The 24,059-nt window shown below is 35.9% G+C and overlaps 2 protein-coding genes across 3 annotated transcripts in view; one reads left to right on the top strand and one right to left on the bottom strand.

Annotated features, from left to right (window-relative positions):
• CNN3 (calponin 3) overlaps positions 1–7,112 on the top strand; it is a 31,429-nt gene extending 24,317 nt beyond the window's left edge. Inside the window, exons 4-7 of the mRNA XM_031967114.1 lie at positions 2,476–2,613; positions 3,060–3,176; positions 5,269–5,415; positions 5,948–7,112. Of these exons, the coding sequence (XP_031822974.1) occupies positions 2,476–2,613; positions 3,060–3,176; positions 5,269–5,415; positions 5,948–6,289 (744 nt within the window). The 3' untranslated portion in view covers positions 6,290–7,112. The remainder of the gene's footprint in view (positions 1–2,475; positions 2,614–3,059; positions 3,177–5,268; positions 5,416–5,947) is intronic.
• A 7,609-nt stretch (positions 7,113–14,721) lies between these two features.
• The window catches only part of SLC44A3 (solute carrier family 44 member 3), a 98,671-nt gene continuing 89,333 nt past the window's right edge, over positions 14,722–24,059 (bottom strand). The window contains exons 13-15 of one of the 2 annotated variants that reach the window (XM_031967113.1): positions 20,678–20,815; positions 18,388–18,624; positions 14,722–15,395 (exon numbers count right to left, since the gene is read on the bottom strand). In XM_031967113.1, coding sequence (XP_031822973.1) covers positions 15,306–15,395; positions 18,388–18,624; positions 20,678–20,815 — 465 coding nt within the window. In that variant the 3' untranslated portion in view covers positions 14,722–15,305. Of the gene's footprint in view, positions 15,396–16,848; positions 17,058–18,387; positions 18,625–20,677; positions 20,816–24,059 lie in introns of those variants that run through there. The other variant, XM_031967112.1, reaches the window with a different exon arrangement.

Genomic DNA, 24,059 nt, shown 5'->3' with positions numbered 1-24,059 from the left:
ACTATTTTACAAATATTACTTTTAAAAGGCAGAGCTTAAAATTATACGTTATTGACTCTTCTCCCTCTCTAGATTCACACCCACATTTTTGTTTTGAACACTAATGGCAACTTATAATTTTATTATGTCATTAGCAGTCATGATTCACATCCTAATTCTCTAGCATTTGAAAAGTTGGAACACTAGAATAGATTTTATAGAAGTAATCATGATCTCATTAGTTAAACATGTCCATCTTTCTAACTCTCCAGAATATTTTTGAATACTAATTTTGTCCAACTTAAAAAGCAAGCCCTAGCAGATTTATCATATGCACATTTGATGAGTATATCTAATTTAGCTTCTCTGAAAGGCCTGTAGAGTCATTCCCTCTTATTTCCAAACATTGTGCTTTTTTATGCCGACTGAAATCTTGATCTTCACTGATTACTCATTCTTCACCCATATTTTCACTCCTTTGCACCTTATTGTAAATTTTACCATCACATATTTTTCTACTACCCATTCTATAAATAAAAATGCTAGCTTTTATTCATATGACCCACTAAGATTTGTAAAGCACTTTTCAGCATTGAGCCCACACGATCTTCACCCTCACTGCAGCGACTAGTTGCTGTTATTCTTGTTTTACCCATGGGGGATATAGGAAGAGATAAAGTGACTTGCCAGGGATCATACCCCTGGTGATGTCTGAGTCTGTGTTTGACCTTCAGCTTCCTGTCTGCAGGTGCAATGATCTTGCACTGTGCTACTTAGCTGCCTTATTGCCTCTTTTTTCAGTTCAGATCCTCAATCCCTTGACCAGGATCCTCCCAAATGCCTTTCCTTTTCTGCCACAGTCTTTCCCCCCCTTCAGTGCTCTCAGATTAACGATCCCTACCCTGTCCCTCTGTGGCCGCCTGTCTTTGTTGCCTATGCCACCCTGAACGGGCCCCACTTAGTCTGCTCTTTCACCTGAAATGGTGCTGTCTTCCCATTGTCTGCCTCTGCCTGTCAAAAGCCTAACTTGAAAATATAATTCGTAGCCCCTCCTTTGTGGAATTTCTTTTTTTCTTTGAATTCTTTGGACTGGCACAACTTCTAAAAGTTGTCTTTAATGCTAGTAATTTGATTTGATGATTTTGTTATTTTACACACCATTTGGAAGATGCTGCCACATCTGTTTATATTCCTTTAGATTAGAAGATCCTATCTTATGTCTTGTCCGTTGTGAATAGCACACAGTAGGTGTTGTAAGTCAGGTCAGCAAACAAGTATTTAGCACCTACTGTATGCCAGACACCGCACTTAAGTGGTGGTTGTACCAAGGAAAGACAAAAGAAAATTCCTGCTCTCAAGGATCTCAGTCAAGGATACAATATGCAAAAAAACTACGTGTAAACATTATTGTACAAAATAAACGAGATGATCAAAAAATAAATTTTTGTAGTCATATAAATGTGTGCTTTAGTTCAAAAATTTAACTTGATTGTCTTTCAATATAGATCAATATAGGGAAATACAGAAAACCCAGAAAAGTCATGCTGCAGTTGATGGGATTTTAGCGAGGATTTCAGCCAAAATTTCTTGGTAGAGGGAAGTGTCTTGTGGGAGGAGCATTAGGGAAGCCCGAATGTGTGGAGGGAAGTGTCAGGTCTTGGGTGAGGTGGGAGGAGTGTGCCGGCTCATGAAGGACTTGGGATGCCAAAGATATTCCCTTCTAGAGTTTTGAGACAGCTGAGTGGAGAATGGTCTAGAGGTGGGGGAACTCAAGGCAGATTGAGGGTCTGGACCACGGTTTTGGCAGTGTTCGAGAATGAACAGGGCATATATGAGACAAATGGATTAGATGGAAGAGTGAGAAAGTATAGCATCAATGCTGACCCTGAGGTTTGAAAGCTGAGTGATGATTCCATCTCTTTTTTTTGTCTCAGTAACATTTTATTTTTCCAAACACATGTAAAGATAATTATTGACATTTATTTTTGAGATTTTGCATTCCAGGTTTTTTTCTCCCCAGCAAGTAATTTGATATAGGTTATACATGAATAATCCTTCTAAACATATTTCCATATTTGTCATATTGTGCAAGAAAAATCAGGCCAAAAGGGGAAAAACCACAAGAAAGCAAATAAAAAGGTGAAAACACTATGTTCAGTCTCCATAGTTCTATCTCTGGATGCAGATGACATTTTCCTTCCCAAGTCTATTGGAATTGTCTTGGATCACTGCATTACTGAGAAGAGCTAAATCTATCATAGTTGATTATCACCTGACCTTGCTGTCACTGTGTACAGTGTTCTCCTGGTTCTACTTAATTCACTCAGCATGTAATTCTTTCTAGTCAGTCAAGAATTCTTAGACAAGTTTCTTTTCTAGATGTTTTTAGACAGACCATTATATGTATCATTAGGCTGATTTTTTTTTTTTTTTTTTTTTTTTTACACTAAACTGTTTACTTCCAAAAATTTAACTTAATTGTCTTTCCTTTTTCAGTTGGAGAACATTGGCAATTTTATCAAAGCCATTCAGGCTTATGGTATGAAGCCACATGACATCTTTGAAGCAAATGATCTTTTTGAGAATGGAAACATGACCCAAGTTCAGACTACTCTGGTAGCTTTAGCAGGTCTGGTATGTATATATCTATTAACTAGTATAAAATTAACTGTTGGGGATAGATTGCTATACTGAAGATTTGGAGAAAATAACTTTCAGCAAAAAAATGAACAGCTCCAAAGGAATCTTGTTTTCTTTCTTTCTCTCTCTCTCCCCCCCTCCCTTCCTTCCTTTCTTCCCTTCTTCCTTCCCTCCCTCCCTCCCTGCACCATCTAGCTGCCCCCATACAGAGGATTCTTGTAATATTAGTGTGATTTGTTCAGAGAATTTGTCCCATATTTCAAAGATCAGGTAAAATACTCTGCTGTTGGCCTTTTAAAAGAACTATATAAGTAAGTTGAATGTTTTGGTACCTTAATTCTTCTTAGTGTAGTGTCATTTTTCCCCTTCCATTGTTAAGATTCTGTTGGTATAAAGTCATGATGTAGGTGAAATCAATCTGTTTGTTTATCTACATCTAGGCTAAAACAAAAGGGTTCCATACAACAATTGACATTGGCGTCAAATATGCAGAAAAGCAAGCGAGACGCTTTGATGAAGGAAAACTGAAAGCTGGACAAAGTGTAATTGGCCTGCAGGTAAGGAGCATATGGCATTTTATGTATTTTTCCTAAAGTAGTTTACGTATGCTTCCTAAAGCACATTTTCCTTCTATTTAAAATAGCCATACTTTAATTTTTGTATATTCTTTAATATGTTAAAAGGAGGCAATATGTTTTCTGTCATTCTGCTGAGCTTTATTTCCATAAGGTGGAGGTTAGGGGGTGGTGAGGAGGTGGGAGGGAGGATGAAGAAGTCATAAAAAAGCTCCTTATGAATTGTTGGATGGGATAAACTTAGAGATGTCTTCTGAATTATTACCCAGCAAGATATGACATGTTGAAGGTAATATTTACCTGAAAATCAAACTTAAGGTGTTAGAAAGATAACTGTTTACAGTGTGACTGACTTAACAATCCCTCCTCAAAAAAAATACTTGAAATGTTTCTGTTAATGGAAGATGATTTTTATTTTAAGGAAATTCATTTTTTGCAAAGTTTTATACTCATACAAGTGATTAAAATGTAAATATTTCAACTTAAGATTTAAATGTATTTAAAACTTGCTAAGCAGCCTTCCTTTTTTAGACATTAGGAATATCTAGGCAAATGGAACCAAGTTTAAAGAATCTGGGGAAAATTCCATTTGGCAAATAATTTTTGTAGTCATATGCTTAGAAACTTGAGGGTTGCTCATCATGTAGACCTCAGATGCTTAAAAGCATTAGCTCAGTTCTTTAAGCAGATCGCATGCCCTATGCTTCAGATGGTATACTACTTTATGGAAATGGTTGTCATTTTCTGACATCACCATACTAAAACGAATGTTTGTAAAATTATGAAGGACATTCCTTTGTGATTTTATTGTCTTGTACCAAAGGCATTTTTTAAAGGAGATTTCTGCTTGTACTTGTTGTAGATTGTGTTGGTCAAACTGGTCTGATAATCCAGGCTGCATATCTTAGTTCACAGTCATTTTTCTATATGTAAGATCAGACTGAAAGCATCAGTGGGCTTGAGGATGAGAATGAGGGCCTGGAGACCCTGAAATGGGTGCAGTAATTTAATCTGAATCTGCAATTTTAAAATATTCCTGAGAAGGTAGACCAAATATTAAAAATGTGTAGTTCCTCACAGCAATACATTCTTACAAAAGTCTTAGATATATTTTGGACTAAAACTACACTTTTGTTATCAGCAACCTTACTACTCTCACTCAGACCTAAATTTTCTTTATTGTTGTGACTTCTGAAGTCATTGAAACATCTTCACCCTCAAAAAGAAAAAAAAAATGTTACTTCAGAGCTGGGAATATGTTGATACATCTTAAAATTATCCTGCAGATACACTTGCCAGTTATTGCTATGACACAAATAAACTGACATTCCCAGTAAAGAATTGAATGCTTTGCTTCGAGGCTTGACTTTTTCAGCCTTTTTCTTCATTTTTTCCTGCTTTCTCTTCTCTGCTCCTGTGGCCCAAACACCGAACACATAACAGCCTTTTAAAACTGAGGCAAATAAAAACAAAAAACAGGCGAACCCACCCAAAAGATAAGGTGTGCTTCAGTGTTAATGTAAAGAGCTTTTGTCTCCTTAAGAACATACGTGATGTGGTGTTCCACTTTTGTACAAAAGGTCTTATAGGGATCTGGCTTAAGAGAGCCCTGGTGGACAGAAAAGTAACTTGAGTTTTTGTTTGTTTGTTTGTTTTGACTTGATTTCCCCATTATAAACTTTCAAGTTATTTTCATTCTTTTTGAGGTTTGAGAAATGAAACAAGGAGAGCCTCAACACTTTGCTTCAAAGTGCTGAATGTCATTAAAGTAAAATTCAGATTAATTTTTGTTTTGTAGAATTCAGTGATCCTTGAAATAATTAAAGAAACCTTAGTTATAAAACCAGGCTTAGTGTTATTTGCCAAAACATTATGGTCTTAGAGACTTTAATCTATAACACAGGGATAGCCTTTCTTTGAGAATGGATTTAGAATCACATTTCACTAATAGTAATATAATTCTTAAAAGCTTATCTTCTAAATAATTTTTGGCTTTTTTAAAAATAATTGTAACTATGAATTTTTTTTTTTTTTAATAATTGTAACTATGAATTTTTTTTTTTTTTCTTAAAAGATGGGAACCAACAAATGTGCCAGCCAGGCAGGAATGACTGCCTATGGCACTAGGAGACATCTTTATGATCCCAAAATGCAAACTGACAAGCCCTTTGACCAGACAACAATTAGTCTGCAGATGGGTACTAACAAAGGAGCCAGTCAGGTAAGTGGTATTTTTTTTTTAATAGTCAAAGTTAACAAATAGTCCGATATGCTTATAAGTTTTATGATTGAACAAGATAGAAATATCTTCATTGTAGAAAACCTGAACTTCAGAATGAAATGCAATTCTTTTTTGAAAACAGGAAGTTTGTGGTGGGGGAAAAAAGGATAAGCTTCTGAAAAATCCTATGCTTAAAATTCCTTGGTAGGGATTATTGCAGTTTTTTAAAATACATTCTAGGGCATATAGCACAGTGTTAGTCTTTTAAAGGTATAGGTTTTTATTATCAGGAAATGTGCTCTTTACATCAACAAATATTTGTGAAGTCCCTGTTGCATACTGGATCTTGTTATGTCTAGTAACTAAACAGGGTTCATGCTAACTTTTATTCCAGTAAGAATGTTTTAACTTGAGTACTTAGTATCCTGGGAAGAACATTTTGCTGTAAGAATCCCAGACTTGTTCACAGAGGTTTATTTTATTTCAGATTCTAGTCTGATTTTTTGCCTCCTATTGAATATTTTTATACCAGGCTGGAATGTTAGCACCAGGTACCAGAAGAGATATCTATGACCAGAAGCTAACATTACAACCAGTGGACAACTCAACAATTTCACTACAGATGGGTACCAACAAAGTTGCTTCCCAGAAAGGAATGAGTGTCTATGGGCTCGGGCGACAAGTATATGATCCCAAATACTGTGCTGCACCAACAGAACCTGTAATACATAATGGAAGCCAAGGAACAGGAACAAATGGGTCTGAAATCAGTGATAATGATTATCAGGCAGAATATCCAGATGAATATCATGTGGAGTACCAAGATGACTGTCCAAGAGATTACGAATATAGTGACCAGGGCATTGATTATTAGATTTGCACAAAAAAAGCTCAGTATTAGTCCATTGTTTTATTCAGTGAAAACCAAGCTAGCCTTGTGTAATTTTTATCTCGTCTTCCTAAAACACTATTATGCTTATTATACTTAAAAGAAATATTGCCTTACATACATTCCTTTTTCCTTTTTCTGCCTCTTCCCTAAATAGATGCCTTTTAGTGCTGTAACAGTTATATTCTACAGCATAACCAATAATTTGCATATGAAGTAAAAAGGAATACTGTGAAAGGGGAGCACTCTTGTACAGCCAGTTCTTTTATTAAAGATCTATGCATTTTTACAATCTACTTTAAACTGGTATTTTATGGACCACATGAAACTTGTCTCTCTCTCTCTCTTTCTCTCTCTCTCTCTCTTTTTTTTTTTTATTTTTTTTTTACAGTTTAGTATCTGGTTTCTACATGGAAGACTGAAACTTTCATGCTTATTGTTAAATGTGTTTTTTGCCAACTAAATCTGAGATGCAGCATTTTAGAGATTTAAATATCATTGTTTCTACAGTATTGTTTGCTAATTTTTAAATAAAGTCATGATCAATGTGCATTTGTGATTAAATGTGTATTCATTCTAATGCCTAAGCTGACCAGACACTTAAAAAGTAGTGTTACTAAAGGAGCTTGTACAGTATGAGCCTGCAGAAGTTTTAGGATTGGACAGTGCATTTACTCTTCCTGTTTGTGCCAATGTATTAATGTAGAGTTGTTGCTTTTGTTTTCTTCAGCTGTATTTATTGCTGCATTTCTCAGCATAAACTGATCTCATTGTATTTTTTATAAATAAATATTTTTTTTGAACACTATATGAACCATAGGCTGGTCATTTTCTAGGTACTTTCTAGAATAGATAAAATAATATGATCATTCTCATCCAGCCCACAGTAATTATTATCTCCTTATCATGGTTATCATGTAATATAGTAAAATAATATTTATATCTATATATAATATATAATAATATTTGTATCTATATATAATATGTAACAATATTTATATCTATATAGTATGTTCTATGAGAATAGATATTCAAGTTTAGGAATCATTGACTTGATTAAAAACCTTGAAGTTTTTAATATGACTTTTCATTCACATATAGCAGAGAAACCTAATTTTGACCACTGAAGTGATAAACGTTTGTGACATTTATAAAACCATTTAAATTTTTCACTATTTCAACAATAAAAAACCTCAATAATTTACTCACTGACCTTGATTAGAGTACAGGAACTTAGAGGGTAAAATTATTTGGGGACACTTTTAAAAATATTTTAGTGGTGCTATTTTTTTTTTTTTTTTACACTATATATACTCCATCCTGTAAGCCTGCCTTGGAAACAGACTTTAAAAAAAATTTTTTTTTTTTATAAGAATTTTCTCTTTCCCACCTCCTTGCTTTGGGGGTGGAGTGGGTTAATGAGATGGAGAACAAAACCTTTCTGCAAATATGTACAGTCAAGCAAAATAAATTCCTGTATTATTCCTCTCCACACAATGTCTTAATCTAACCCCATGCACCTTAATCTCCTTGTCATTGGCTTCCAAGAAAAGGAAGGAGATAATTTTCTTTCCTTTGGGGCCAGTCTACTCAAGTTCAGTAAGGTATCCACGCGTTTTCATTTTTGAATTGCTATACCCATACTGAAAACGCCTAAAACAAACCACATAAAGCTCAATTAACAAACATTTTGTTAGCACTTAAGTCCTGGGGATAGTAGGTCATTCAGAGAGGTTAGGAGTTCTGGGGTGGGGGGAAAGGCAGTTCCTCTATTTGAGGGAATGTCTGGAAAGTTGGGCACAAGCAGGCAGGAATACCTAAAAAGAAGGTTCATTGTCACTTAAGGTGGTGCTGGAGCTTGCTTGAAGAAAGCATCTTGAATATGTTAAAAATAGGGAAGCATAGGGATAGGAGGAAAAGTTATGTGGAAAACGGTATAGGCAACATAGTATACTGTTGGAAAAGTAAAATAAAGTTCATGAAAGGCTTTACAAGTGACAGAAAGCTTCTGGAACTTGAATCACAGAATGACATGGTCAGACCTAAGCCATAAAAATTCATTTGGCAGCTTGTGTGGAGAAGGGATAGATTGGAGATACAGAGGCAAATGCAAAGGCTCCTCCAAGTGAGAGGTTAGACTTGTGGTGGTTGTGGGTATAGAGAAGATGAAATAAGAGCCCTGAAAGTAGAATGGATAGAATTGGCAAGTAATTGGCTATGGGAGCAGGGAACTCAAAGAATTGATTACAATGAAGTTGAAACCTGGGTGACTAGAAAGATAATGGCTTTGAAAAGTGGGGAAGTTGAGTCATAGATTGGGCCTTGGGGACAGATGAATTATGTTTTCAATATGCTAAATTTGAGTTGTTGAAAGGATATCCAGGTTGAGATGTCCAATAGGCTGCTTATGACATGGGAATGAAAGAAGAAAAGCTAAATCTAAATCATTTAGATGTGGGAATCATTTGTGTACAGGTGATAATTGAGCCCATGGGAGTTAATGAGGTCATTCAGAATAGAGAAAAAGATCCAAAGCTATCACAGGTAAAGATCATGGTATGCGTTAATAAAAGCTTGGTGTTCATGGGTAGAAAGATAAATTTTAAGTTTTCTGTCAAGGAACTTAATTCTTCAAAGTTTTATCTAGGGAAGGGGTCCAGGAATTGAGTAAATGCTGGTTTTCCTTTTTTTCCTTACTAATTTAAATAATTCTGTTTATTTAAGGAAGGTCTCATGTTAAAGGTTGATTTATACAGTACAATTCCAGTTTTAGGATTGTTCCTTTTTTTTACCAGAGCACCATTTTCAGATTACTCATTTTAAAAAAATACAAAATTCACCTTCTTGTTGCTAGGAGTAGAATTATCTGGGTTAAATATTCATTCAGATGTCTGAAGACTATCTAAGAAGGAAGGAAGGAAACAAGCATTTATGAAATGTCTACTATGTTCCAGACAAATGTGTGGAGGATAAGTGAAGAGTAATTTGAAAAAGGGGGCCCAATTAGGCTATTGGAGATGAATCTTGATAAAATGGTAGTTATAAATAGAAAAATTTAAGCTTAACAGAGATGTGGAGATGTTAGAAATAACAAGGTTTGGCCACCAACTCCATATGTGGGGTGAAGAACATTGCAATTGGAAACTAGAAGATGGTACTTTTGGCAGAAGAAATATGGAAGAGGGATGGTTTGTCTGAATTTCAGATGTTCCAAGGGCATCTGATTTAGGACTGGGGCTCAGGAGTAAGAGTGGAATTAAATATACAGATCATAAAGTTATCTGCAAAGGGAAATCAAATCTACAGTTGTTAAGGTGGTCATGAAAGTACAGAGAGAAGTCTAACTTCCAAGATGGAGAAGACGGCTGGGAAGTACCCACAGTCAAAGCTGGTGAGCTATTAGAAAACAGAATAAAGAATGTCCCCAAATCCCGTGAAGAGAAGTTGAGCAATAATAGCAAATGCAATAGAGGGCAAGGAGATTGGGGACTGAGGAAAGACCATCAGATTTCGTAATGATTAGATTATGAGTAACTTTACAGCAAATAGTTTCCATAGATTAGAAGAAGGTTAGAAGCCAGATAGCAAAGGGCTGAAAAGTTAATGAATGAAAGGAAAGGAAGTGAAGGCAACCCACTTTTTTCTAAGTGATTTGGCCAAGGAAAAACTAGGTCAATAACTTGAGTGGAATGATAGTCTTGTGAAGACTTGTTAAGAACTGAGGAGATGGCTCATTTGTAGGCATCAGGGAAGAAACTAATAAAGTAGAGAGGTTGAAGATGAGACAGTGGGGAGAGAGAAGAAAGGATTATTGCATCTGATATGTTGGAGAAAACAGGATGGAGTGGGATCAAAGGAATATGAAGAGGGGTTGTCTTTGGCAAGAAGGGCCATCTTATCCGCCTGGGGGAAAAGAGTAAGAAATGATGTCAAAGGCTTTTTGACATGAAGAGAAAAATAGAAAAGGGAACTCCGGCTTCAGTTTTCTCAATAAAGAGGCTAGATTCTCTCTTGAGGTAGACGGGGATGAGGGAGGGAGAGGTGTGGGAGGCTTGATGAATAAAGGCCAAGTTTTGGAACTGCTTCTGTGGAGAAAGATAAAGAGCCAACTGGGGAGGAATAAAAGAATTATAGTTTCCGTTTTGCCAGTAAATAAACTGAAGAGTTAAAACTAAGACAAAGGTACCAGGAATTGGTTTCTTTCTGCCACTGGTTGCTTTCTTCCTTAATACCGTGAAAATATCACTGTCAGAGAAAAGTTAGCAAGTAAATCTAGATTTAAATGAGATGCTAGCATATTGGTTCAATCACTTAAGCAAAAATTCTTAATAATATTTTCTTAATCTACCATATTCAAGGTATTGTGCTGAAGATAAAGAAATAAAAATAAATCAGTTCCTGCTTCTGAGGAGTTCCACTATTGTACTGAGGTGTGGGAATGGTGGTGGCAATGGGTGCAACAGTGTTGGGTGCAGTACTAGCACTTGGGAGGTGCTTCATAGAAGGATGGTGCTTAAGCCAAGACAAAGTAGGAAGACAGATCTCAAGGGTTGGCAATGAGCAAAAAAGCCCCTTTCAGTCAGAAAGACTATTTTACATGAATTGGGTAAGTTTGAAACATCGAGCTAGGATCATGGCTAGTGGTCCAAATGGGCTGGATCACAGATTTTGTAAAGGGGACTGGCAAGAGAAGAGGAGCTAAGTGATGGACTCATCCTAGAAATAGTAGCCATTGCAGGTTTTCGCATAGGGGAATGGCATATTCAGCTCAGTGTATTAGGTTTTATAGTAAATTAGTGTTTAAAACTGCTGCTGACTAAAAAAATAGAATTGAAAAAAAGGACTCGGTCATTTGATGGAGTTTCAAAACAGGCAACTTGACATAGTGGAAAAACAAATTGAATTTGTAATCAGGAAGGACCTGGATTCCAATTCTCAGTCAAGTAATAAGGGGGTACAGGATAGATAATAGAGACTTATGTGTAATCTTAGACAGGGTCACTTAAACTCTTTTTCTTCATCTACAAGATGGGGGACTAAGTGACTAATGAGTTCAAAATTAAGGAACATAAATATTGTAGGTGCTACATCATTTCATTTCCTTTCTTTGTTAGATGAGAGAGCAAGGAAAAAATAATTCAACACGCACTGTATTTAAATTTTTCTTTTCTTGGAGGTTTTGGGAAAATGATAGTCTTTTGGAAGAATGCATGCATAGCGGTAGCTGGGAAGGGAGAAAATACCTAAAGGGGAATAAGGGCACGTATAAGAAAAGGGACTCGAGATTTTGGTCTTATCTTTTATGATTAAGATGCCACCAAAAGACTTGAAAATCTTTGAAACTGGTTCTTATCTTGTCTGAGAAACTGCATATATTACAGACTTGGGGAAAACTCATAGAATAGCAAAAATTCAGAGAGAGAAAAAAATTTAATCTACCATCCTTTTCAGCAAAGATGTATGGGGCACAGAGGTAAAGGTAGAAGGAGGAGGGAGAAGATGTTTTTGACAGAGGAACTTGTATAGTTTCCCCTAAGTCTTTTGGGTGGATCTGTAAGCTAAAAGAACAACCCCCCCCCCAAAAAAAAATGTTGCTAAGAACCTTTGAGTTACAGATATAACCCTTGTCCCTAGAATTGTAGGATTGAAAACTGGAAGAGGCCTTAGTCCAAGACCTTCATTAAAGGAGAGTTGATACCCTAGATAAATAGGATATAGTAAGAATGCACTTAGTAGCCTTAATGGATTCCAGTCACCTGATCCAAATGAACTATATCTTTATTAAAGTACTGAAAGAATTGGCAATGGATGTGATTACTAAAGCCACTATTAGTGATATTTGAAAAGTCATGGAAAACAGGGGTGTCACAAAATTGGAAAACAGCTGCAGTCCCAGTTTTAGTTTTAGTTTTTAAAGGAAGAGAACAGTTTACAAACTATAGGCCCATGAACTGCTGGGAAATTTTTATAATGGATCATTCAGGAGATTGTAGAGGAACCTCTGTAAAGGGAATTGATAATTATAAAGAGCCATGTTTATCAAGTACAAGGCATGTCATATTTACCTAATTTTTTCATTTTTACCAGATTACTACAATGGTAGATATAGGAAATGCTGTGGATATAGTTTCCCTAAATTAGGGCAGCTGGGTAATGCAGTGGATAGAATGTCAGATTTGGAATCAAGAAGATTCATCATCTTCCTGAATTTTAATCTGCCCTCAGATACTTATGAGCTGTGTGACCATGGGACAGTCACTTCACCCTGTTTGCCTCAGTTTTCTTGTCTGTAAAATGAGCTGGAGAAGGAAATGGTAAACTGTTGCAATATCTTTGTCAAAAAAGCCCCAAGTGGGACCACAAAGAGTTGGATATAGTTGAAAAAGACTGAAAATTTGAATATGGGTTTGGATAAGATATTTTTATACTTTGGAGAGCTGTGGACTACATGATAATGCAATTTGGTGAATTTAGAATGAAGTTGTAAGTAGTTCAATGTCAGTGTGACAGGGGGTTTCTAATAAGGCATTCTCAGGTATTTGTGCTTGGTTCTGTGTTGTTTAATACTTTTATCAATAATTTGGGTAAAAACAAATGCTCTGATATTTGTAATTTGGGTTCCTCTTTTTGCTTATTCCCATCTTTGAAAGGGAAGCTCCTTTAGACAAGGACCAAAATACAGAATTGTTCCTTAAGAATTTGAGATCAGAGTAGAATTGGAACATTGGGGAGCCTAGTTCCCCAGGTGGGGAAAAAACTTCAGAATGAATACTGGGCAATTTGCACAGGCAGATGAAGGGCAGGGAGTGGTAAAAGCTGCCTACCCTCATTGCCCCATCCCAATGATGTTTCTTTGCTATTGTGCTAAGAAAGCATCATCTCAGTCCTCCCCTATCCATCAGCATCTCCTACTGTCTAGACCAAAGCTTCTTAAATCGTGAGTTGTGACCTTCCAGTCACAACTCACAGTCATAGTCAGGTAGTTGAATGTTGGGGTCATGAAATTATGATTTTTAAAATCAGTAAATGTTTGATTTGTATTTCTTTTTTATATACCTATATAGCAAGGTCATGTAAAAACTTATTAGGTAAAAAAGGGTTGCAAGTGGAAAAAGTTTAAGAAGCCAATGTTCCCTCCTTATTTTCAATTGGTTTTCAAAGCTTTAAATTATCAAGTGTACTAATAAACACCAGTTTAATGTCCTTAAACCCCACCAGTTTAAGGTGTGAAAATTACTAGCAATATTTTCATTTTCCAGACTTTCCTATCTTTGAGACCTTTAGGAATGCAGCTGAACTTTGAACTCAGCTGTAGTGTTATTAGAAGGTTTTTCCCCAAATCACACTCTCAAATTCTTAGCATTTGGACAGTAATATGATGTTTAATTAATACCTCTGAGCTGGAAGAGTACTTTCTAGGTCATTTCTCCTTGAGGCAAGTAATCCAAATAGTATCCCTTTTTTATGAATGAGAAAACAGATTGAGAGAAAATGACACGTCCATGGCCCCACAGCTGGAAAATGTTGGTGCTGGCACTCACCACAGGTCTTAGGAGGGCAAATTCAACGTTCTCTATTGTACTAGGCTGTGTTCCAGCACCCTTCTCAGGGAAGACAGTCAGAGATAGCCCACAGCTTGGGCAAGATGTCAAGTTTGGAAAGAAGTTTAGAGATTTGAGAGTTGAAAGCCCTGCCCTGTTAGCTGAAACCATGAGATAAATCTATTCCTAGGAAAAGCTGATAGCAAGAACAAAGCAGAAATCCAACTGGTGAAGGAACTCTGGAGAATGGTCCAGTAAGGGGGGAGGGGAGCAAGATGGGGTGCCTGTTATGCAGATAGGCCAAAAAAACAAAGCAAAAACCCAAGAAAATACATTGTCAACCAAGCCAAGGGAAAAGAGCTGTAAGGAGGAAAAAGAGTGTCCAAAGGGGAAGAGATATAAAGAACATAAAGGGGAGGAGAGAAAAGAGAATGACATCATGATTGGGGGGAAGGAAGGAGGATGGGAAACCTCTTTAAAAAGCTGTCTTAGCAAGAAATAAGTCTCAAGGATGAAGACAAAAATCTACTTTACCACTCTTGTGATAAAGTGTCTGTCATAGGCCCAAATTTTTTATTATTTGTAATGATAGTAGTTTTCAAAATACATGCAAAGATTGTTTTCAACATTCATCCTTGCAAAACCTTATGTTCCAAATTTTTCTCTCTCCCTCATCTCCCCCTTCCCCTAGACAGCAAGTCATCTAATATAGGTTAAATATATGCAATTCTTCTAAACATATTTCCACATTTGTCCTGTTGCACAAGAAAAATCAGATCAAAATGGAAAAAAATGAGAAAGAAAAAAACAAGCAAACAACAACAAAAATGGTGAAAATAATGTTGTGATCCATATTCAGTCCCAATAATCCTCTCTCTGGATGGAGACAGCTCTCTCCATCACAAGTCTATTGGAATTAGAGCCCAACAAAATATTTTCTACTCCTAATAACTGAATAGGAGGCAATATTAGTAGAATGTAAACTCTAAGGAATAGGCTATTCTCACTTTTGGATTAGGATCCACAGTATCGAGCTTGGTGCTACAATGGTTAGAATGCTGGAGTTTGCAAGACTTGAATTCAAATTCAGCCCCAAATACTAGTTGTGTGACTGGTAAATCACTCAATTGTTGCCTCATTTGTAAGTGGGCATATCAACGCTTATACCCACCTCATAGCATGGTTACAAGAATCAAATAATTTATGTGTAGTGCTCCCCAGAATTTAAAGGGTTATATGAAGGTTAGTTATTATCTAAACCTTTCTACTTGCTTTTCGTTTCCTTAAATACTCCCAGAATCTTAAGAGCAATGATCTCAGAGGCTGTCTAATCTATTCCATAACTCAGCAGGATTCAATCTTTACAATATCAATCAGTGGACATTCCAGGGTTTCCTTGAAAATTGCCTTCGGCAGCAGACCATTCCATTTCTGAACAGCTCTATTAGGAAGTTTCCTCTTTACATCGTTTTAAATTTGTCTCCTGGCAGCTTCCATGTATTGGCTCTCATCAGATTCTTCTTTAAAGAGCTCATCCAGGGAAAGTGAAACTGTGTTTAAGGGAGAGGAGGGTGGAAGAAGGTCAAAACCAGGAATTCTGCATCAGGCTAGACCACAATGAAAATGGTCTATCTAGCGCTTATGTTCCTCCCTTTCCCTCCAGCTTCTATCTCTGTCTCCCCTCTTGCTTTCCTGTCAACCTACCTCCTTTGCAATCTTGGACTCCACCCTTGGGATGCTGGGTTCTAGCAGATAAGCTTTTGTCATGTCTTGTCCAGGATCAGATGTCCATGCTACTTCCCTGGCCATTCCTAGTCCATGGTACCTCCCCCCCTCTTTTTTCAGCTTCCCTTTATGCACTCTTTTCCCCTATTAGTATATCAGTTTCTTGAAGACAGTAATTTGTCTTGGTTGTATTTATGTTTCCTCTCTAGCAATGAGCTCAGCACACGGTAAATATTTTAGCTGTCTCTCAAAACTGTAAACTGAGATCATTTTTCAGTTTAAAAGAAAATTAACGATCTTCTCATTTGTCTATGGGAAACTAGACAGTGGACAGAGCCCCAGGCCTGGAATCAGGAAGTCTGATCTTCCTGAGTTCAAATCTGGCCTCACACATACATCAGCTAAGTTCACCCTGTTTGTCTCAGTTTCATCATCTGGAAAACCAGTCAGGGAAGAAAATGGCAAACTACCCCAGCATGTTTGTCAAGAAAATCCCAATTGGAAAGAAAATTAGACATGACTGACTGAACATTCTGTGCAAACTAAATTTTGTAACGTAAATTCCATTGAATAATAAATAACACCCTGCATTTTATAGTGTTTTATAATTTAATTATCAGAAGGCTTTTGTATTTATTATCTTCCTTGACACACTGTTGTGCCATGGCAAGAGCACTGGAGATTTTGAATTAGAGGTTTTGGATTCAAATTCAAGCTCTAATATTTGTGTGTGTGATTTGGGGCAAATCATTTAAACTTTCGGTTCTCAGTTTACTAAACTGTAAAATGATAGAGGTAGGTTGGACTAAGTGGCCTCTAATGTCCATTGTCCTTTCCAGCTCTAAATCTTGGATCGTCTGTGTAGTAGTACTATATCCCTTTAAATCAGGAGTTCATGTGTGTGTATTTGTGAGTGTGTGTATGTGTGTGTGTATGAAATATATCTCTTTGCTAAAGCCTACAGAAGCCTTTTCACAATAATGTTTATCATTCACATTCATAAGGGAAGGAAATGCTAAATTTCACTTACAATCTAATGAAAATGAAGATGAATATTTTTCCTTATCCAAGTTTCTGTACTCCCTGAAATCTCCACAGAGCTGAATCCAAAGCTAAGGGCCCCATGTTTTAAATATTTGTCTTAACAGATTAGCTACAGTCACTTGGGGATTTAAAAGGTTTTGTTGTTAACCCATTTGTAGAGTATGAAAAAATATTTACTTTAACCAAGATGATTCTAGCAAGAGAATTTATTTTTAAAAATGAGAGAATCAAGAGTCAGTCATATCTAAAAATTTATTTTGCAAAAGACATAATGAGGGCTGAAAGCAATAATGTTCTTCCAAAAGAAGCATAAATACTGGACTGTAAGGAAAAGTCTCCTATCTCACAATGGGCTGGAGTTCTGTTCCATCTTCATTCTTTAATGACTTTCTGTTCCTTCTTATCCTTGAATCAATTAATTTGTTGCTTCTGTTCACAAAGCTCTATTAACAAAACAAACAAACAAAAAAGACAGGAAGTAGTTTCCAGGGCTATATTCCTGCAGTGCTAATACATAGATAACATAGCTAGTATTTTGCTATATGTCATGTGAGAAATTAATTTTTTAAAAAGCTTATTTAATTCAGATATGAATGAAATAAAAATAGCTCATAAAAACATGATGAAAGCATGTGGCTAAGAGCATGAAAATACCTCGTTAGTTTTTTAAAACCATTAGAAACAATGTCCTTTATGTGCATACCAATACAAAGTATTAAAAAATTTATTCATACAGAAATGTCTCTGAGTATTTCCTATCTCCATCCATCCATCTATCAACATTTATAAAAGCCTAATTATATACCAGACACAGGGCTTAAGATACAAAAAGACGCAAAAACCGACCCCTGCCTTCAAAATGCTTACAATCTAACACAGATTCCAACCCTTTGATTCCTTCCTTACAAGAAACAAGACAGCTTTAGGACGTATTGCACCCTAAAAATTCAACCCCAAGGGCCAACCTAGTAATAATATGCCTCCCTGAACCTAGCTAGGCTGGTCCTCAGATGACAGACCACTTCTGGGCCTATTCTTAAAGCCTTTCCAGTTTTAACTCTGGTACAGTGAAAAAAAGTGTTGGCTTTGAATTTAAAGGATTCTATTGTATAGCTATTCAGAGTTTTCCTCCATGCCATAATGAGATACTAGAGTGGGACTTTGGTAAAGGTTAGTACACAATAACAGAAGTAATTGTAAAAGCATAATTCTATTCTGGACCTAACAGATTATAAAAATGCCTTACATACTTAAAACAAAGAATTTAAAAATATTTTCTCCCAATACAATCATCTGCTTTCATACTACTTATATTACATAAATGAATTTTAGTGTTGCGAAATATGATACTAAATTTGAGATTTAGAACTCAAATGTCCATTTTAATCTTCTCATTTTACAGATGAAGAAACAGAGGTCCAGAATATGTTGTGTCCAAAAATAAGATTACTGATCCCACAATCAAATGCACCTCTCATATCTCAGCTAAATCTTTCATGGCAATTCAAGTAATACTTCTTTAGAGTTGGGGATAACAGAGTCTATTTTCTAAGAGAAGCTTTTCAGGGGAAAAATATGCCTTGATTTTTCATGATTCATCTGTGATTTGCCCAAGATCACACAGGGAGCAAGTGTCCGAACTAAGATTTGAACTTTTATTCTGTAACTCAAATCCAGTACTGTTATCTCATACTGCCTATCAAACTCAGTAAGCCACAGTCTTTTTATGTGGTGTGCCCACCTATAAATCCATGTGCAAATCAAACTGCTTACCATCAATTCTTGATCCATAAAGTAGGGTTTCTCTGGCGATCCATCATTTGTTTCCATGTCAATGACAAAACACAGAAGCAAAGTGTTCAGCACAGTTTCAAACACGGATAGGAAATTGTGGGCTACTAAATAGGCAAAAAAAGCTACCAATAACAAAGGAATTGCCCATACTTGCAGCTCACGATGGTAGTTAAAGGCCATTAGCCCTCCAAAAACAGTGAAGTATACTACAAATACCTATTCAAAAAATAAAATGGAAATTAATTAAATTCATCTTTAGTAGCAATGTATAGGGAGAGGTTTTACTAATACTTTTCAATTTAAATAGCAATTTTACCCTTTAAACATTTTACCCTTTCTTAGACTAGCATCTAATTAAAAAGTGTTGCTGTAACAACAATATTATATAACAACCAATTCTGATGGATATGGCTCTTTTCAGCAGTGAGATGATTCAGGCCAGTTCCAATAGTCTTGTGATGGACAATCATCTATACTTAGAGAGAGAGAAATCTATGGGGGCTGAGTATGGATCACATCATGATATTTTCACTTAAAAAAAAACAAAAAATCTGGAAACTAGAGATTCCTGACGATTAGGGAATGGCTAAAAAAAATTATGGCATTTTAATAAAAGAGAATAGCATGGCACCATAGGAAATTTAAAATAAACAGTTTCAGGAGAAACTCGGAAGAACTCTATGAAATTTTGCAAAGGAAACAAAGTCAGAATAATTTATGAAATGACAATAGCACTAAAAGTAAAAACAATTTTGAAACATTTTAGAGCCGTGATCAATGAAATGACAATCATTATTCCAGAGGATGAAAGATCCCCATCTACTCTCAAAGAAGTAAGAGACTCAGAATGAAAAATGTGACACATCAACTTTTGGATATTGTCAATAAAGGGAATTTATTTCACTCGGTTATGAAAAAAGTATTGCTGTAAACCTTTACTCTCTACAATTGTTCACTGAATCTCTTCCAACCTCAGTTTCCTCATTTGTAAAAAGGAGGCTAGTATTTCTATTACCCACAAATGAGGTTATTAGGAAATGAAAATATTTTATAAACCTCAAAGTGCCATATAAAGCAAAAGCTAATGCCCACAGACAGAACATTTAGTAAATGCATTCTTTAAACTCTTTTATTAGGCATAATTATTTGTTAGCTTAAGAAAGATGGGTGCCAACAAATTGCTGCTGTTGTATACTGAGTGAAGCCCAGCGAAGAAAGGGAAGATATGTCAACAACTAAAGAGCCTGCAACAAGCCCTGCAGAAATGTCTTGGTTAGAAGAAAGGAGGTAAAGTCCTATTGTCTGTATCTTCTGAAAATGACATCTGGAGTTGTGAGCAGGAAAGACGTTCTGAGATACAGCATCAAAGTGGAGAGTAATCAGAAAGTGAACAACCCTGATGATCTATGGAAAGGCAACCTGGTCTACAGGACACAGGAGTCACCAAAGAAAAAAAAAGTCAACCTGGAAAAGAGAAAGCCTGGGTAATGGTAGTGGTGACAAGTTCTCATCAGGAGATATATTCTGTATGGTTTTGTAGGGCAGAGATAAATCCAGTGGGTGGAAATCAAATGGAGGCAGATGAGCAGAAAAATAATAGCTTGATATAGTACTTAAAGGTTAAAAAGTGCTTTACACACATAATCTTATTTTAGCCTTAAAATTCTCTTTTCATATGTTTTTTTTATTATTTTATCTATTTCTTTTTTTTTAATTATAATAACTTTTTATTGAAAGAACCCATGCCAGGGTAATTTTTTTTTTTTACAACATTATCCTTTGCACTCACTTCTGGTCTGATTTTCCCCCTCTCTCCCTCCACTCCCTCCCCTAGATGGCAAGCAGTCCTATATATGTTGAATATGTCACAGTATATCCTAGATACAATATATGTGTGCAGAACCAAACAGTTCTCTTGTTGCACAAGGAGAATTGGATTCAGAAGGTAAAAATAACCCGGGAAGAAAAACAAAAATGCAAACAGTTTACATTCATTTCCCAGTGTTCTTTCTTTGGGTGTAGCTGCTTCTGTCCATCATTGGTCAATTGAAACTGAATTAGGTCTCTTTATCAAAGAAATCCACTTCCATCAGAATAAGTCCTCATACAGTATCGTTGTTGAAGTATATAATGATCTCCTGGTTCTGCTCATTTCACTCAGCATCAGTTCATGTAAGTCTCTCCAAGCCTCCTTGTATTTATCCTGCTGGTCATTTCTTACAGAACGATAATATTCCATAATATTAAAAAAAAAACTTTAGTATCTTACCTTTCCTAGAAAAATCATGAAGTCTCCAAAGCAGCTAATAGAGGTAATATGCCTTGGATTCTTGGATAAAATACTGAGTGAATCCTTGCCAGAGGTGCAAAAATCTGTCCCGTTGATTGAAGTGGCAATATAGGCATTCTAAAAGAAGGGTGATTAGAAAAGTTAGAATGTAAATATTTTTTAAATGTAAATAGTATTTTATATTTTTCAATTACATGTAAAGATAGTTTTCAACATTCATTTTTTACTGCTTCTTTTTTGAAAAATATATTTGATATTTTATTTTTTCCCAGTTACATGTAAAACAATTTTTAAAATTTGTTTTTAAAACTTTGAGTTCCAGATTCTCTCCCTTCCTCCCTCCCCAATGAGAAGGCATATGTGAAGTTATGCAAAACATTTCCATAAAAGTCACAACATTCTTTTTTAAAATAAGAATTTTGAATTCCAAATTTTTCTCCCTGTCTCCTCCCCAAGAAGCCAAGCATTATCTATGCATGAGTCTGCCATGGGAATTGATTAGTCAACACTTAAGAATGATTATATCATAATCCAGATTGCTTGTGGTTTTTCATGTATATAAAGTACTGGCTTTGCCCCAGCATGTTAAGCTCTCCCCCTCAGGAGGACTTCCGCTTGCAAGGGCTTTCCTCAGTTTGAAATTAAACTTCTGTTCAATTCCTGACTCTCCTGTCTCTAGCCTGCTCTGTTTGGCTCTGGCCACCCAAAGGTTAGAGGCTGGTTCTGATCTAATTGACAAATCCCTTTTCCTGTATGAAACAGAAATGTTTCCAGACCACCTGCTTCTAACATTTCTTTGAAAAATGTTACATATAGAAAGGAGAAATGCTATAACCTGTTGGTAGAGCTATGAACTGGTCTGGCCATTCTGGAGAGCCATTTGGAATCAGGGTCCCAAAGTCACAAAACTGTTGTCTACCTTTTGGCTCTGATACTGTTAAAAAATATGTATCCCTAAAAGATCTTTAAAAAAAAAAAAGAAAAGAAAAATGACCCATATGTACTAATTTTTGTAGCAGCAAAGAACTGGAAATTAAAAAAGGTGACCATCTATTGGGGAATGGTTAAGCAAATTATAGTGTATGAAAATAATGAACTATTACCATGATATAAGAACATATGAAAATGGACTATTTCAGAGGAAATTGGGAAGACATGTATGAATTAATACTCAGGGAAATAAGCAAAGAAGTAGAAGAAAAATTCATATAATGACATTCTAAAGGAAAAAAAAATAACTTTGAAAGATGCCCCACAGCTTCTGCCAGAGAGATGATAAACTCAAAATGAAGAATAAGACATGGTGGATTTATTTTGTTTGACTGTACTTGACAAAAGGGTCTTTATTTTCTTTTTTTATTGTGAAATTGAAGGGAAAAGTATGAGATAAGAGAAAAACTTGTTAATCAGAAAAAAAAAACAATTGGGGTAAAAAAGTTGGCAAAGATGAATGTTGATGGATTGAGTGATTGATAGACTTTCTTAGCAATGAGTATGCTGCTGAGGTAGAAGATGTATTTTGGATGGGGTGGATCAATAATTGCACATATTAATCCCTGGTCTTTTCAGCTCTAAAATTTGATGTTTCTGTAATCAGTAGAGAAAGATATATTAGATTCATTTCAGTTCAATAAACTTTTATTAGTCACCTACTACATGCTTGACACTGTCCTGGGCACTGGGAATGGAGATAAAAAATGAGATACCTGCTTTCAAGAACTTTTTCTACGGCTGAGAGAAGGGTAATATAGAGCATCTATAAGTAAACACGTAGCATATAAAATTAATACAAAGTCATTTGGGGGGGTTAAACATTTGCAATTCTTTCTAAACATATTTCCATATTTGTCATGCTGAGCAAAAATAAAAAATAAGATCAAAAAGGAAAAAATATGACAAAGGAAAAAAAAAAAAAAACCAAGCAAACCAACAACAAAAAAGGTGAAAAATATTATGCTTTGATTCACATTCAGTCTCCATAGCTCTCTCTCTGGATGTGGATGGCACTTTCCATCACAAATCTATTGGAATTGCCTTGAATCATCTAATTGTTAAAAAAAAGTCAAGTCCATCACAATTGATCATTACATAATCTTCTTGTTACAATGTACAATGTTCTCTTGGTTCTTCTTACTTCACACAGTGACAGTTCATCTAAGTTTTTCCAGGCTTTTCTGAAATCAGCCTGCTTATCATTTCTTACAGAACAATAATACTGCATTACATTCATATACCATAACTTACTCAACCATTCTCCAGGGTATCCACTCAATTTTTAGTTCCTTTGCCCCTACGAAAAGGGCTGCTACAAACATTTTTGCACACATGGGTCTCTTCCCTTCTTTTATGATCTCTTTGGGATACAGACCCAGGGAAGATACTGTTGGATCAAAGAGTGTACACAGTTGATAGCCTTTTGGGCACAGTTCCAAATTGTTCTCCAAAATGGTTGTATCAGTTCTCAACTCCACAAACAATGTCCCAGTTCTTCTATATCCCCTCCAACATTCATTATCTTTTCCTATCATCTTAATCAACCTGTCAGGTGTGAAATGGTACCTTAGAGTTGTCTTATTTTGCATTTTAAGAACATTTTTTCATATGACCAGAAATGGCTTTAATTTCTTCATCTGAAAATTGTCTGTTCATAGCCTTACAAAGTAATTTTTAAGAGAGAAAAAACCCTAATAACCAGGAGAAGCAGAAAAGGCTTATTGTAGGAGATAGCCAAACCAGTTTGATTGGAATGGAGAATCAATGAAAGGGACTAATAAGAAATAAAAGTGAAGTAGTATACATGGGAGCTAGCTGGTGAGGGCTTTAAATGAGAAGCTAAGGATTACTTATTTACTCTGTGTCATATAGAGGATGAATTGGTCAAGCACTCCACACTCATTGCAATTTGAACACAGCAGACGTCCAATGACTGTAGGAAGCTACCCACCATCAGACCATCACTGTCCCCCTGAGGGAGATGACTTGGATGGACAAGACGGCTTGCTTTCCACACTCAAGATGATATAGCCATTTGTTCTTCATGAAACAGAACACATTTGCCATTTGGAAATTAAGAAGTACTTAGTTTACTAGGAGAATGGAGAGAATTTGCCACCTGTCTCTTGGAGTGTGTAACATGACTAAGGTGGGTGGGCTTCGATGTTCAAATTACATTCCATTTGTGGCTCAACCATTCCTTTTCAGAGGGGCAAGGCACTGCTACTAAATTCAGAGCTCTTTATTTGTTTCCTAAGTACTAACTTTCTCCATAGTGCCAAATTGTTGCTACTAAATAATATTTTTGCTGAGATGTCTTTTTCTCCCCTGAAATATTGTTATCTTATTGACAACTTTCCACCTCCTT

The sequence above is a fragment of the Sarcophilus harrisii genome, chromosome 4, assembly GCF_902635505.1.
Source record: "Sarcophilus harrisii chromosome 4, mSarHar1.11, whole genome shotgun sequence".
Lineage (NCBI taxonomy): Eukaryota > Metazoa > Chordata > Mammalia > Dasyuromorphia > Dasyuridae > Sarcophilus > Sarcophilus harrisii.
The sequence above is the reverse complement of the archived record's forward strand: the minus strand, read 5'-3'. Positions and strand labels throughout refer to the sequence as shown.